This window comes from Lithobates pipiens, unplaced genomic scaffold (assembly GCF_037356315.1).
Source record: "Lithobates pipiens isolate NorthernLeopardFrog02 unplaced genomic scaffold, aLitPip1_a1.2 Scaffold_25, whole genome shotgun sequence".
In the NCBI taxonomy this organism is placed as follows: Eukaryota; Metazoa; Chordata; class Amphibia; order Anura; family Ranidae; genus Lithobates; species Lithobates pipiens.
In genome coordinates, this window is record NW_027507787.1 from 177,885,495 (window position 1) to 177,902,890 (window position 17,396).

At 42.4% G+C, this 17,396-nt stretch overlaps 1 protein-coding gene across 1 annotated transcript in view; it reads left to right on the plus strand.

Annotated features, from left to right (window-relative positions):
* The window catches only part of DNTT (DNA nucleotidylexotransferase), a 618,183-nt gene that overhangs the window by 431,854 nt on the left and 168,933 nt on the right, over positions 1 to 17,396 (plus strand). Inside the window, exon 9 of the mRNA XM_077455236.1 lies at positions 2,338 to 2,598. Coding sequence (XP_077311362.1) covers positions 2,338 to 2,598 — 261 coding nt within the window. The remainder of the gene's footprint in view (positions 1 to 2,337; positions 2,599 to 17,396) is intronic.

A 17,396-nucleotide genomic window follows, 5' to 3' on the forward strand; every position in this document is an offset into this window, starting at 1 on the left:
ATAGAAATGCAAAACAACTTAATTCCTCACAGCAATGATACTTAACCCCCATATACAGTATACATCCAATCTATATACAATGTATATACAGCCTGGAATATGGCTATCACAGACCATATCGGGGGTTTCTTTTATTCACCCTGTGTCCAAAGTGACCCCACTGTCACATACACGTACTGGGATTTTTTTTACCAAAAATGTATATCAGAATACATATTGACCAAAATTGATGAAGACTAAAGATGAGCCGAACACCCCCCTGTTCGGTTCGCACCAGAACCTGCGAACAGACCTAAACTTCGTGTGAACTTTAGAACCCTATTAAAGTCTATGGGACTCCAACGTTCACAATCTAAAGTGCTACTTTTAAAGGCTAATATGCAAGTTACTGTCCTAAAAAGTGTTTGGGGACCTGGGTCCTGCCCCAGGGGACATGGATCAATGCAAAAAAAAGCAGCAGTGATTTTAATAATGATTCAAGTGAAACAATAAAAGTGTAATATTCCTTTAAATGTCATACCTGGGGGGTGTCTATAGTATGCTTGTGAAGGGGCGCATGTTTCCCGTGCTTAGAACTGTCCCTGCACAAAGTGTCACTTGTGCAGGAAAAAAAGTATTTTAAAATCACTTGCGGCTATATTGTCGGCTCCCATAATACAGAGAACACTCAATGAGTGTTCTCTGTATTAGCCGACAATTCATTCATTGATTTAAAAAAAAAAAAAGTGTGGGGGTTCCCCTAAATTCAATTACCAGGCCCTTCAGGTCTGGTATGGATATTAAGAGGAACCCCGTGTCAAATAAAAAAAAAAAATTGACGTGGGGTCCCCCTAAAAATCCATATCAGACCCTTTATCCGAGCATGCAACCTGGCAGGCCACAGGAAAAGAGGGGGGGGGGAGAGAGTGCCCCCCTCCTGAACCGTACCAGGCCACATGCCCTCAACATTGGGAGGATGCTTTGGGGGTCTGTGACCCCTCAAAGCACCTTGTCCCCATGTTGATGTGGAGAAGGGCCTCATCCCCACAACCCTGACCGATGGTTGTGGGGGTCTGCGGGCGGGGGGCTTATCAGAATCTGGAAGCCCCCTTTAACAAGGGGACCCCAGATCCTGCCCCCCCTGTTTGAAATGGTAAGGGGTACAAAAGTACCCTTACCATTTCACAAAGAAAGTGTAAAAATGGTTAAATAAGACAAACACACTAGACGCAAGTGATTTTAAAATACTTTTTTCCTGCACAAATGACACTTTGTGCAGGGACAGTTCTAAGCACGGGAAACATGCGCCCCTTCACAGGCATACTATAGAAACCCCCCAGGTATGACATTTTAAAGGAATATTACACTTTTATTGTTTCACTTTAATCATTATTAAAATCACTGCTCCTGAAAAACTTTTTTTAAACTTTTTTTTGCATTGATCCATGTCCCCTGGGGCAGGACCCAGGTCCCCAAACACTTTTTAGGACAGTAACTTGCATATTACCCTTTACAATTAGCACATTAGATTTCTCCCATAGACTTGTACAGGGTGTTCCGGCTTTTCGAATTTGCCGCGAACAGCCCAAATTGTTCACTGTTCGCTGAACAGGCAATGTTCAAGTCGAGCATGAGTTCGACTCCAACTCGAAGCTCATCCCTAATGAAGACATTTGATTGTTTTACATTTTTTTTGGATGTGTTTTAGAGCAGAAAGTAAAAAATATAGTTTTTTTTCAAAATTGTCTGTCTTTTTTTGTGTATAGTGCAAAAAACAAAAAAACGCAGAGGTGATCAAATACCACCAAAAGAAAGGCTCTATTTGTGGGGAAAAAAGGACATAAATGTTATTTGGGTACAGTGTAGCATGACTACACAATTGTCAGTTAAAATAACACAGTGTCGGATCACAAAAAAATGCACTGGTCATGAAAGGGGTATAATCTTGAAGAGCTGAAGCAGTTAAAAAAAAAATGAGATCTACAGTATGTTCAGACCACTAACAGGCTGCATCTGCCTGCTACTCTCTTAAGAGAACTTTATTCTCTTATTTTTTGTTCTGTATGCCAATAGGGCAATTATGTGTCTCATGGTTATCCATGTGGACGAGATTGATCTTCAAACTAGTGATTGCTTAATTGTTTAGTACAATTAATATTATTTACTCGGTGATCCAGGCAAATCCCCTTATTTTTTGCATCTGCCTGCACATTATAGTTTGTTAGAGTGCATGTGCCCCACCACCATGGCTGTCTTTTTGGATGCCAGAGGAGCTTAGTTTAGGGTCCTCTTTACATATTATACACATAATACACATCATAGTATGAGATATTCATTTGTTATTATCATTATTTTTAGAGCCTACTGCTTTTCCACAACCTTGTGGAGTCAACATTTGATGACACAAAACGCCCAAGCAGATGTGTAGATTCGCTTGATCATTTCCAAAAGTGCTTTCTAATTCTTCGGCTTCAAAAAGAAGAAGAAAGTAAAAATGCTAACAGCAAAAAGCCTAAAGAGTCTTATGCCCACCGAAGATGGAAGGCTATTCGCGTAGACCTGGTAGTAACACCATACGAGCAATATGCCTTTGCGCTTCTTGGATGGACAGGCTCACAGGTATGAATATACTTTTTCTAGTACCCTCAAATTATATGGCTTTGTAGTAAACTTCACTAAGACTTTGAACAGCATATCGTGGTAGCATTTGACAGGAAACACAACAGGAAATAAAATATGTCTGATTTAGGAGGCTTTGAATATGGCTGATTTGGACTTGACTTCAATCAAAAAACAGGATTTGCTATTTATATGATTAAATAATTTTATTTTATTAAATCAGTCTCTATTTGTTAGCATTTGGAGATAATTTGAAGAAAAAATTTCCATACTTGGTTCGATTAAAGCAGCTAATGCACCATCTCTTGGATTTTTAGGCCATTTCTGATGTCTCAGAAGGTAATAACAAACTATGCAAACAGTTAGTGATCCTTGTTATTGCCAAGGAACCCTATTGGGTTCCAATGAAGAGTGAAGATGTTCCGATTCCTCATAACTTTTAGTAACACGTTCTCTTATATAAAAAATTGTTAGACTGCCCCTTGTCTGCCAGAGCTACCCATCTGGGTCATCATTGTTGCTGTCCCGGCGCAATTTAAAGGTCATTGTTGATGTAATAATGTACTATACACTTATGGTTAAACCTCTGAGTCTGTACATCAATTACCAACAGAGAAGGGAGACAGTTTGTCTTATTCCGCGTACACACGATCAGACTGTCTGGTGGACTTAGCCCGGCGGACAAACTGCCGGACTTTGAAGCGGAGGTCCGCCGGACTTTCCGAACAAGTGGACCTGCCCACACACAACCGGACTTTTCCGGCGGACTAGGTTGACACGTCGCTGGCCCCGTCACCAGGTATGGACTTAAAGGGGAAGCCCTATCCCGAAAAAACGGCGCGGGGGTCCCCCCCAAGGTCCATATAAGACTCTTATCCGAGCACGCTACCCAGCCGGTCAGGAAAGGGGGTGGGGACAAGCAAGCGCCCCCCCCTCCTGAGCCGTACCAGGCCGCGTGCCCTCAACATGGGGGGGGTGCGGCCCCCCCACCCCAAAGCACCTTGTCCCCATGTTGATGAGGACAAGGGCCTCTTCCCGACAACTGTGTCCGTTGGTTTCCGGGGTCTGCGGGCAGGGGGCTTATCGGAATCTGGGAGCCCCCTTTAATAAGGGCGCCTCCAGATACCGGCCCCCACCCACCCACCCATATGAATGAGTATGGGGTACAATGTACCCCTACCCATTCACCTGTGAAAAAAATATAAAAAAAAACACCACACAAGGTTTCAAAATAATTTATTGCATAGCTCCGGGGGTCTTCTTCCGTCTTGGGGGTGGGGTCTTCTCACCGGACTCCTCCGCTATCTTCTGCTCTTTTTCTAGCTCGTTTACTAGCGGAGGAGCCTGGCTTTCTTCTTCGTCGCCGCCCGTGGGTTTTCTTCCGACTTCGGGGGTCTTGTCCCCCTCTTCGGTTCTTCTTGCCGGGCCTCCGCTTTCTTCCTTTAGCTCTTTTCTAGTGGTGGCCTGGTCTTCTGTCGCCGCCTCTTCTTCCAACTTCGGGGGTCTTGTCCCCCTCTTCGGTTCTTCTTTCCGGGCCTCCGCTCCTTCTTCCAGCTCTTTTACTGGCGGTGGCTCGGTCTTCTCTCGCCGCTGTCGCTGCCTTCTCTTCTTCTTCCTTGAGATGTTGACTCAACTCTGTCTCTGGCCGTAATGACAGGAATGTGTTGCGCGGCGACTTATATAGGGACAATGGGCGGGGTCATCGGGTGATGATAATCACCCAATAATCTCTGTTTTTCTGTTGATTCTCTCATTTACATGGCAACGATTGGGTGGTCTGAACCTGTACTGTGTTGGTACAGGGCAACATAACAGGTTCACATAATGGACCATCCCACACTGCTTAAAAATCTATTTGCTACACTGCCACCCCATTTTCCCACTAAAACAAAACCAAAAGAGCAAAAATTAACCATATTAATTCCACATCAATCCGATCAGAGCTTACACAAGGTCAGTGTTCTCACGTGAGAGTAAACCACCCCAAAGCTGGCCATACATGGATTGAAATGCAGCTGGTTCAGCATAGATTGACTTGGGTACAACCAGCCTCTTGGATTTATCTTCATGTAATTACAGCCAGTGGCTTTAGCCGCTAGCAGTGTTCATTGTATTCTGCCAGATGGCAAGTGTTCGCCCCCCCCCCCGCCCTCCTGGGGAATCAAGCGATTTTCTTTCCTACTGTCTGTTGTGGAAGGGAAGAAAATCAATTCATCTATGGCTTGCTTAAAGATTGGCCACACAAGCACCCAACACTGTATCCAGGGAGAAATAAGAGGACATTACTTGCTCCACCACACCCAGGGGCACTAAGTATTTCATTTTGATAGGGAAGTTACCACTGGGAGGGGGTTTCTTTTAAATGCTCTTGTTACTTTGCCCTGAAGTTCACTTTAATTTCAGGAGACTGATAACATCTGTTTTCTGATTAAGTGCCATGGGTTGCCCTTCATAGACCTTTATTTACCAATATATCTGATAATTAAACTGCCTACATAAGTTGGTATTGCATTTTATTTGGAAATAGTTCTTAAAATATAAGCTAGCCTTAACGTGTTAGCAAAAGTACTTTGCATGATGTCAGATTATTTTAAATGCACACAAGAGGATATATTTTGCTGTAAGAATATGCTATTTCCCAATATATTATTAAGCCAATCAGTATATCTTTCTGCTACCCAAAATTCACGTTTGAATGTTAACTTCTTGTAGGAGTAAATGCAAAAGCTCTCTAGACTTGTCTTACAAAATGTTATTATCATTCACGTTGTACATATGCATTTGTGCGTGTGTATAAAGTCACACACTCCCCCAGCAGATGCACAATTGAACAGTGTGTTACAAGCAGCATACATACTGTAATTAGGGAGCTGCAGACAGGCAGAACTAACATTAGCCAAGTAAAGTGATACTATTATATCTGAGTGCTGGACAAAGTATACATTGTGCTTCCCAGGCTTAATCAGTGCTGCAGTTATTTACACCAAGAAAAGCATAACTATCATTTTCAGGCAGAGAGAAAAATCAGTGAATAACTTATTTATATCAGTGGCCTTTTTCCTGCTTTCATAATTGTTTTCATCCTCTGATCTTACATCGATTGATCAGGTTGGTAATTCAGCCTGCCCATTAATAGTTCGAATCTCAGCCGGTTCCGACTAAACCGGCCGAGCTTCGAACAGTGTATGATGGCTGGCTTAAGTAAATTGACATGCACCAAGTGAAATGGAGTGAACTGGCCAATACCCTGAATACAACTGGCTTTGCTGAGGAACAGGGAAGTGTATCTATCCCCAGCTGCAAGGGCATAGAGTAGCAGAGTTTGACAAACAGAGGGGTTGACTTACTAAAAGCAAATAGACTTTGTACTTTGCAAAGTGCATTGGCACCCTGCAAGGGCAGTTGCTCCAGAGCTTAGTAAACGAGGCTAAGTTTCACTTTACAAAGAATACCCAATCACATGCAAGGATAATTTAAAAAAATGCATTTTGCTACATGATTGAATGATGGAAGTCAACAGAGCTTCTGCTCTTTTATTTAGCTCTGGAGCAACTGCTCTTGTAGAGTGCAACTGCACTTTACAAAGTGCACAGTCAATTTTCCTTTAGTATATCAACCCCACAGTATCAGGAATAATGCCTGTATTCACCAGGTTTGGACTTTGCATCCTGCCAGTTTGTTTCCTCGCATACTGTCAGAAAGATGCAAAAGGATCACTGGCAGAGACAGCCAGGCAACTAGAGAAGAAAAACAAGAAGCTAGTGAAATCACCAGAGACATGCTTGGATGTTCCCAGCTGCATGGGCTTGGAGGAGCAGATTTGGGCAAATGGAGAGTACCAGAAGCAACCCAGCTGCAAAAGGCTAAGAGAAGCAGAGTTTGGCAAACTAACCATACCAGAAATTGCAGTGTAAGGCTGCAGTGGCTCAAAGGAACAGAGTTTGGCAAATGGAGTGTATCGGGAGAAGCTGTGTTCAAATGCAAGGATTGGCAAACAAATCATATCAGGAATTACTGTGCCCAGCTGCAAGGGCAATCAGTAGAGTTTGACAAGCAGTGTGTCAGGAGCAGTGCCTGCAGCCAGGAGGTAGAGTGTACTAGGACCAATTTCTGTGGCCAGAAGCAATAGGATAACATGAAGAGAACATGATGGGGGTCAGGGTACTATGGATAGAATACCCTAGGTCAGTGTAATATGAGGAAAATAACCTGATCAGGGCAATATGAAAGGAACACCCAGGGTCGAGGTAATATGACATCAAAACTGTAGGCCAGGGTTATAGAAAGCGAATACCCTGGGTCAAGGTAATTTTAAGAGAATAACCTGGCTCAAGGTAATAGGATGAAAATACCACAGAGTAGGGTCATTTGAAGAAAATACCCAGGTCAGAGTGATATCCATCTGGGGAGAGGAGAGGAGACGCAAGGACCTATTTGAGGGAGGAATCAGGGTTCAGTCAGGGGAAGGGGAAGAAGAGCCTAGGATAGTAAGATTAATGCCGCCTGGGTGCGAAAGATGTGGAATTCTCCAGGATGGGTTACACGTTGACTGAGGTCTAAAATGTTTAGGCAGGTCATGGAGGGGTACTGTACAAAAAATGGTGGTTCACAATATGACAAACCTGGCTAGGAAAATTAACTATAGAATGTGTCTAAAGGAAGAGCTGATATCCTATACTAGTAAGATACAAAAATGCAGTTTCATTAACAGCCACATTGATGAAAATAAAGATTTCCTTGTGTAAAGTTACATAAATTGTTGGGTAAACCCCATGTTTACCCAAATAAACTAATTTCCAGACTCGTTTTGGATACGCAGAAGTCTGCTTGTTTTGGCTATGGCGCTGTCCTGTGACAGCAAATAAAATACATATTACATGTGAATAACCAGTGCTAAAATAAACAACTTTCTTAAAGTGCTAGCTACCTAGACTCCTATGTAATTATTGCAGTGCAAATTGCAGGTGGTGAATAAAAACAGAAAAAATGTTAGAAAAATACTGAAAAAATACTGAAAAAAAATGTTGAAATTTTCCAACACACCACATTAAGCCCAGGAGTACAATACAGCACATTGATGGATTGGATCGAATGTAATGCATTCAATTAGGTCGAATGTAGTACATTCATATCCACACTGCCTGACCTTTCAAATGGTGTCTGTAGAATCTATATAAATTAGGTGGCTTCCTGTCCAGCCCATGGAATAAAATTAATCCAATATTACCCCCGCCCCCCCAGATTAAAAATTAAAATATTGAAATTTCTCTATTTTTATTTTTCATATTTTTATATTTTTATACGTTTCTTATACACATTTCATTTATATATTTTATTTCCTCCCAATCCCATAGTTATAACAATTAAGCTGGGGGGGCACCTTTTTTCGTTTCTGTTTTTTGGTCCTCAGTAGGGCATATATATACTTCATCTAATTTTTATTTTTATCTTTATTTCAATTTTATTATAATTGTCATTAAATAATGCTAATCTTCTATGTAAGATCTCTAAGGGGATTAACACATAAGATATACGATGTAACATAGTGTAATGCATCATGTTGTTTTTAATAAGCCGCCGCATGTATATGTATAACAAAGCCGCTGTTGTAATAGTTTTAGAGCAGAACTAGAGGGTGGATGTAATGCTGTACGTGCTTACATGCCGCAATACAAAGTACGTTCATCTTATATCCTATTCCAGATACAAATATGGCGTTCATGCACTCGCGCATGCGCAGTATAAGCATTACACCCTATATTGAGAGAGAGGTGCTCCAGACGACGTCCAATGACGAAACGCGTAGGGCGTGGCCTAACGTATACACACTCTCTCTCACAAGGCGGCGGAGGTGTTTATATTTTAAAAGCGTTTTTACCTCTGATCTATGTGAGTAGCCACTTTTGTATTACAATAAAGATAATAGTCTTAAACAGTACTACACTATGGATGTTTTATCTTTCTATATAACACAAGGAAATGAGGAGTAACTGAATATTAACCGGACCAGATTTATACAGCGACACAGGGGCTCACACTGTGGAGGTGAGTTAACCCCTGCAGGGGCAGGGGAGCTGGTGAGTGCGACAATTTGTCCTATGCACGGAAAACGCACTGGTTGCAATTCAGGATACACCAGGCACTGAGCACAAGTCACTTTGATTGAATTACTGTGGAATTTTTTTGAAGTTATCTTTTTTTGGACTTTATTGTTTTTTTAATGGTTTTTCAATGGACTTTATTGCATGAAGATGATATAAGTTTCATAAGCTTTATATGCACGTTTTTTGCACCAAAAGCACATAAGCACTTTTGATTGCACACAGCTGTGAAATATAGAGTATATTTATTTTAACATTTTTTTTCAACATTTTTTTTCAGTATTTTTTCAGTATTTTTCTAACATTTTTTCTGTTTTTATTCACCACCTGCAATTTGCACTGCAATAATTACATAGGAGTTTAGGTAGCACTAGCACTTTAAGAAAGTTGTTTATTTTAGCACTGGTTATTCACATGTAATATGTATTTTATTTGCTGTCACAGGAGAGCGCTATAGCTACCATCTTAGTATTTACATTTCCTTCCAACCTATTAGGCTGGTATTACCTGGTAGTGGCAGCCTCCTTTCTCTACATATGTGATTTTATATATATTTTTTGCCTCTTTCCTAATTTCTAAGTAGTTTTTCCGGTCCCCATAGCGCAAACCTTATTCCCCCTCCCCCCCCCCCCCCCTTTTTATTCTTGTTTTGGCTGACTTACATAATAATGGTATTTTTCACACTTTTGATCATTTGTTCTCAAACTTTCTAGTGCCATGACCCCTTGATAACATTTCTCAAGTGGTGGGGACCCCTAACAGTAACATTATTTTTGTAGAGTGGGTTGTCAGCACCCAAGGCAAGGCAAGTAATTTGCGGCCCTAACCCATAGACATTTAGCGCTCCCCTAGTCCCTTCCACTCATATAGTATTAAAAGCCCTTATAGTACATTTTAGGATGTACCACTCTTTATCTTTGTTCTAATTTCTTGCCCCCCCCCCCCATCCCTCTCTCTAGCCATCTTTCTTGTTCTTTCTCTTATTCTTTCTCTCCCTTTTTCTTTGTTCCCCCCCCTCTTTTCCTCTCCCATCCATGTATTCTCTATTTTTATTCCTTCTCTTACTCCTTAGTGGGGAGTTGGGATTAGTGTCAGTGCTGGTGGGGAGTTGGGATTAGTGTAAGTGCTGGTGGGGAGTTGGGATTAGTGTCAGTGCTGGTGGGGAGTTGGGATGAGTGTCAGTGCTGGTGGGGAGTTGGGATGAGTGTCAGTGCTGGTGGGGAGTTGGGATGAGTGTCAGTGCTGGTGGGGAGTTAGGATGAGTGTCAGTGCTGGCGAGGAGTTGGGATGAGTGGCAGTGCTGGTGGGGAGTTGGGATGAGTGGCAGTGCTGGCGGGGAGTTGGGATCAGAGGCAGTTCTGGGGAGTTCTGATCAGCCAACTAAGGTGCTCTTGATCAAGGTCATCTGCTGATCTGAGAATTGTAGTGGGGAATTTTTTTTTTATATAAATGTGCGTTTATTGAAAACATTTTTGCAAGACATAAAGAAAACAAATACGTCGCAAACAATCATTATTATCGTCATAATCGCAGCATAGGAATCATCCTTAAGTAGGCTTCATGTTACAAAAAGAAAAGAAAGGCACATAAAGATAGCATAAGGGGAAGGGGGGGAGGTACATCACGGATCTGGATACCGGAACTGCATAGTGATAAAACATGCAATGGAAGTAGGTGATATAAATACTGAAGCGTAACCGCAGTAAATTGCCCTAGGGGCACCTGGCAATGTAACCAGATATGGATTCTGGGTTAAATGAGGAGTTGTCCCAGGAATCCCATATCTTGGAGAATTGGGGCAAGGAGTCCTGGACCACTGCCGTCATATGCTCCATCCTGCGCATCTGCGCAATGGTTGAGACTAACTGGGTTTGCGCAGGAGGAGCAGGAGACAGCCAGTGGGTAGGTATTACTCTCTTGGCAGCTAAAAGTATAAATGCCATCAGTTTCTTGGCATGTATGGTATACCCGGGACCGGGAGGCCCAATAAGTAGTGTGCTGGGTTCAACGGAATATCTATCTCCAACACTGATTGGAGCAGGGATTGAACCGAGGACCAGAAAGGTATAATTAATGGGCAATCCCAAAAGATATGGTAATGCGTACCCACGTCGTGCAAACACCTCCAGCATAATCGGGATAGTGAGGGGTCATATTTATGCAAAACTTCAGGGGTTTTGTACCAAAACATCAAAACCTTGTAGGCTGTCTCTCTCTGTTCCACACACCTAGAGGCTTTAGAAATGTCCAGATCTCCTGCCATTGAGGAAGAGATAAAGGAGTGGGTAAAGTCTTAGCCCACCTCCGCATGTAGAGATGAGATTCTAACGTGTATGGTGATGAGTCATGGAGGATCTTGTATATAGAGGATATAAGACCTTTCTGGTAAGGGCTGTGGGTACACAAAACCTCAAAGGCATTAGGTTTTTCCAAGGCCATGGTAGGAGATATGGAGTGAAAATAGTGTTTAAATTGAAGGTAAGTAAAAAAACTGTTTTGGTATATCAAATTTGTTTTGGAGATCTGGAAAGGACAGTAGCTTGCGGGTCACCGGATGTAAAAGACATTCGCATTGCATGATATAGACAATGCCGATGGATTGGCAAGTGGCAGTGAAGTTAGGTTTGAATGTTCGGACATTTGGCAGAACAATTGATTGAGCTGCCTGAATGTATTTGCAAAAGTTGCATTTGTGGCAAGGCCGTGTGCCCCTGTTGGATTCATTGGGAACACCCAATGGAGTGGTATAATGGCTTTGCACCAAATTATCTTTCAAAGATTTAGAACGTCTAAACGTAATCTCAGGATATGATTTAAGATGTTTTGCTACCTTCTCGTCACTCATTAGGAGGTACCAGTATTTTGTCATGATATCCCTAACCTGTTTGTGTTGGCCCGAGAAGGTGGTGACCAAATGGACACCAGAATCAGCATTCTTTGGTACAGAACCATGTAAGAGAACAGTCCTCTTCTGATTTTTAGCTTTTAAATAAGCTTTCTTTAAACATTTGCGGCTGTAGCCATGTGCTGTAGCCGTAAGTATAGTAGCCTAGCTTCTCTTTCAAGGTCTACATCGGAGCTGCAATTGCGTTTTAAACGCAAGTATTGGCCGTATGGCACACTTGCCACTAGTGGCGCTGGATGTGAGGAGGCAGCATGTAGTAGGGAGTTGAAGTCATGTGTTCAGGGTTCGTTCGTGAGGCCCTAGCGATCTGTTCCTGATTCTGGACCAGGGTAGCCCCGCGAGGGGTCCCGGTCACGGGAGCGTTTGTCGCTCCACAACATGTTCCGGTTGGTTAGCCCCAATAGACCCGCATGGTCTGGGGTGAGGATCCGTCTGTTCCCGAGTCTCGGAACCGGCTGGTCCGAGTCGCAGTAACTAAGGGAGGATTCAAGGCGTCCGGGTGTGCTCTCGGCTTGGAGGGGCACCACAGCTCGTGTAAGCGACCGGGGGAGGACTCTTTGGAGGAGGGCCAAGAAACTGGCATCCTGAGAAGTGCCTGGTTGCTGAGTTGTGAAGGACACTGATGAATTCACACTTTTTCCAGTACTGTCAAGGAGACAGAGAACATTCCAGGTACTGAGGAAAGAGGTTCCTGGTCACTTTCAGTTACAACTTGTTCAAGGTCAGAGATTTCACAAGTTCTGAATCAAAGTGCTGATTGCCATAACCTCTGGCTAGAGATTTGTTCAGCCTTGAAGCACCCAACTGCGAGTGGCTACTCTCTGGGTGGGACTAGAGACTTTGTTGTATTTTCAGTTCAAGGTGCCTGAGTTTCTTCACCCCTGCTCTTTGTACCCATACGAGACTGTGTTTATTGGATGTTACCCCTGCAAATAAAAACCTTTCTAAAGGACTTTTATGGCGTGAGCATCCAAAGTTGTTGGGTATTAACCCTGGGAACCCCTAGACGTGGAAGAACCAGCCAAGCAGAGGTAACCGGTAAGCCCAAAAGTCAAGGTCGCCCTGCCAAGGGTTATGGCCGCTACATATCGTATCCTTACATCCAACTACGCCAGATGCTTGCAGTCTGGAGCAGAATTTGCAGATCTTATGTGGTCTTGCCCAGATATACACCAATACAGACAGCACGTGGTAGCTCGTAATTGCTACCCCAGTCCTGCTAACCCTGGAGATATGCCTGCTGGGGCTTTTAGACGAAGAGTATGGCCTAGGTGCACAAGAATGTTTGTAAGAGAAGACTTGTTTTTAGCCCCAAAGATGATTGCACTACAACCATCTCCCACAGTCCCTCAGTTGGTTAAACTCAGTCAATCGAATCATTCCCTATGAGAAAATAACTTATGACATTAGAGGTAAACACCATATGATTTGGGATGCTTGGTGCAACTCTACTCATACTTTAACACTGCTTAATATTCTTTTGCATGACATTGTACCTATCTAGCTTTCAGCTGGGTTTGACAACCAAGTTGGCTGAATTTAATTCCCATTGGATGTATAATAAAAACACAAGATGGCTGTTGAAGTTTTGAACGGTTTATTGCTACCGTATGTGCACTTAAACCCCTATTACCGTTAAAGATGTTTATTTTTAGATGTAACATTTGTCATATTGCAATGGGTTATTTAATTTATCCTGTATTTTGTACTCTTTATTTGCAATAAAGAGAGTTTAAAAAAAGTTGGATAATTGAACAACATATGTTATATAATAAGGATCTCCATGGGTTATATGTCTTCCTTATACTCATGAACGGGTTGTTCTGTAATTTACACCCTTAATTCACTGAGGTCTGTAAAAGAGAAGTGTGAATTCTAATCTTGGCTTCTCAATCTGCCATGGTAAAAGACCGATTCTTAAGGGATGTCCTGCCATTGATACCCTTTTAGTTCCATAAGTATCTATGAAAACACTTCCCCAACAACCTGACCATCTGAACATAGCTGATGTTAGAGCCAGTTTTGCACATGCCTGGCTCTCCAGTGGAAACAAATGAACCATGAACTGTTTATCTCTGAATAACTTATCTTTCTGCAGAGGTGGTAAGAGTTTAAAATGTCTTCTACAGAGCCTATTTCAGAAAAGATGTTTAGCAATCCCTTAGGCCCCTTTCACACTTATGGACCGTTCGTTTCATCAGTTCAGTCATGTTTTTTCAAGAAAGAAAACAGATTAAGTTTACATCAGTTTTTCATTTGTTTTTACATCAGTTTTTTTACATCCACCAGCTAGAGTCCTTAACCACTTGCGTCCCGTAGCCATTTTTTTTAAGCAAAAACAGACCATTTGTCTGTTTATATCCATTTTTCATCTGATCCATTTTTTTAACAGAAGAAAATAGGGCTTTGATCCAATCCAAAAAATTGATGTTGACGGAAGCAAATATAAATAGATGATAATCCATTTACATCTGTTTTTCCATAAAGATGCATTAATGTCTGTTTTTTATTTGTCAACAGATGGATGAAATATGAACAAATGGTCCTCAAGTGTGAAAGGGCCCTCAAGTATATCTCTATGTTGTTTAGGCAGGGTTGCTAGTAAATTTAGTTTGCAAGGTAGTCGTCCATGGTTAATTGTTAGTAGATCCATTGATTACTCTCTAGTTCTGGGCTTGCTGCACCTTCTCTCTTCTGTCACTAGGTGGCATTATGCTGGTGACATTAGATAGACAAGGGCTTAGCAAGGTCAGTTTATGACTGGATGGGGAGTCTTGGGCAGTTGGCGGGGGTTTCTTTAGCCCCCTGGCCTACTGGGAGAGCCTATTTATTTGGGTGGAGTCAGGTAATCGGGGTTTGGTGCCACCTGGATGGCTGTCTGGGTAGACGTATGTTATGCTACTAGGCCAGAAGCCTGAGGCCTATCCTGGAGAATCTGGCTGCTAGGCTATCTGAGGGCCTATCCAGAAGCAGGAAAAGCAGCGGAGGGTTGGGACTGCAGGATTGGTGTCCAAACGAAAGTAACGGTTCAGCCTGATGGGGAACCAGTTGTGGTTGGAGGTAGAGGGGAAGCTGTCGCCACTAAGGCCCCATCCACCTTGTAACCAGGGACCACTGTCAGTAAGCTGAAGCAAGTACCAGAGCAGTCTGCTCACCAACCAGGGACAGATAAGAATTGGGACAACTTTAGCAAGCGCCAAGCCAGGGACCCAGCAGGACAGCAGAGGTGATGTGGAAGAGCTTAGAGGATCCAGTGGTGATTGGGTCTGAGAGTCTGGGAACTCGGTAAATGAAGACCTACAGTGAGAGACTATAGCAGTAATGGCGAACCTTGGCACCCCAGATGTTTTGGAACTACATTTCCCATGATGCTCAGCTACACTGCAGAGAGCATGAGCATCATGGGAAATGTAGTTTCAAAACATCTGGGGTGCCAAGGTTCGCCATCACTGGACTATAGAGTGCGAGGAGAACTATTTGTGTTACCAATAGTTAAATACAACTACCGTTCATGACTGTTACAAGATTTGTTGCCATAGGAGACAGCAGTCCTACCTTTTTCAGAAGTGGTGTACGACTGAGGGCCTTCCCTGTATAGCTGTCTTCCTATAGAAGTCTCAGAGTCTGACAATTAACATTGCATCTACTTAAGGGAGTCCTGGCCCTAACCCTCTCTCCCACAGTTCTTTTAAGAGACAATAAATCTCTTTTGCATTTAAAAAGTGTCTGGCCCCCATCACTCCATCTTGCATTACACCCACCATGCCTTGTAACTCGATCTACAAAGACGGATATGAGCTCTCCCTAATTCTGGAGGTCACCATTACGCCTTTGGAGGTCCAGGACCTTGCTACATTTGTGCCCAACGTGGGGCAAAGGCATTGATCCTGCAGCAGTCGCCCATAGCAACTGGCTACCGCGACATCGGGATTTCGTCTGGCTCTGTGGGAAAGTGGCAAGTAACATATTTGCTCCGTATAGACTGTGTTATTGTGCATTCCAACAATGTGGGGAAAAATCAACATGTCTCATTGCTCATGGGAGAGTGTCCCATCCCAGTTTTGCCAGGAAATCCACTCTCAGGCTTTAGAGTAAAATTATTTTCTTACAACTCCAAGATGTTTCCTAGGCAGGGGGAGGATGTAGCACCCTGGTGTTTAGGCAGGGTTGCTAGTAAATTTAGTTTGCTATTAAGTTAAATAGAAATCTTGAGAGCTACCATTAAACCAACCTAGGTTACAACTACATATTAGGTTTAGTGTTGGAAATTTTTTTTGCATATATATATATATATATATATATATATATATATATATATGTATATATATATATATATTAAAGTAAGGTCCCATAAGGTGACTCTTGTGATGATGATCCAGGTAATAAAAAGAGTAAAAAGAGAGAGTGACTTCACACACGTGCTCACCTCAAGGAGTGTGGCCGCACAATCAAGTGTGGTCTACAAAGTAAAATGGGCTTTACAGGATCCCTCAGGTGTAATCTAGAGATGTTGTCCTCAATTTAATGTAAGAAAGAGGCTGGATAGTGCATTATTGTTTAAGTATAAATTTATTGTAGGCAAAAACATCATGGTACTCACATTTTGCAGGTGCTTCCAGCACACTAAACTATAGAAAACATTCAGTATAAAAAATCCTCTCCAAACAGATTACAAACTTGTGTGTATCAGCAGCTTGCTCAGAGAGCATGTAACTATCTCCTCCACCATCCTGGCCCCTCCCCTATGCATGACGAGACAGGGCTAATCACGTATCTTCCTCAGAGGGATATCGCGGCCATTAAAATTAAGCCGCGATATGCAATATTTTGTTGTGGGTCTGTCTGAACAATAAGCTACAACCGCGTCCATGTTAATGGGGCCGCCTGCCGGCAATAATATTGCTGGCTACAAGCATAGCAAAATACTATAGCGGCCAAAATATTTAAGACTCAACATGCGCCATATGATAGCGGGATAGCTCAATACCCCCAAGATCACTATACTGTTCATTCCCTCACTAAATACAGGACGGGGAGAGCACACAAGAACAGAGAGGAATGACAATGTATATACCATTCTCTAATTCATTGTTACAATACTGATCCACTATTAGCCCTATTGATACAGTATGTAAATAGCCAAAACTTAGCACACTGTTAACCCTATAATGATGCATCATACGGATTACTGGATAATATACAGCTGTAAAAATTACAACCCAACATCTAATATTCATCAATGGAAACAAGGGAATCAAATAGCATTAATAAAAAAATGTACTTTATAAAATAAAAATATAAAATAGCCCAATTTAACCTACACAAAAAAGGGGAATTCATCTTTCCCAAAGATCCTAGGAAAACTCCTAGGTGATAGTACGACTAAATAAAAAACCCAGAGGGAGATAATGTTTACATATAGCAAACACAGAACAAGTACATAGTGTCATACACTATACCTGAATCCCAATTAAACTCTATATAGAGGCAAGGTGATGGCTAGCTACAAAAAAGAGAGAGAGAGATGGGGGGAACAAAAATAGCACTCCCTCAATAATGGCAATAATATCACCATAAATTGTGCCAATACCCATCGTCGTATACCAAGGAGCAGGGGGGGGGGGGGGATAAACAAACAGAGTAACCTCACTTTAACAATTACTTAAAAAGTGAGGAGGAATGGAGGTTAAACTCTTTGTTCAGACCCCCCCCCCCCCCCCAACGATAAAGACCCAAAATTGCACCCCTTCCGGATTCTTGTTGTGCTTATCCCTCATCTCGCTTGACCTAGC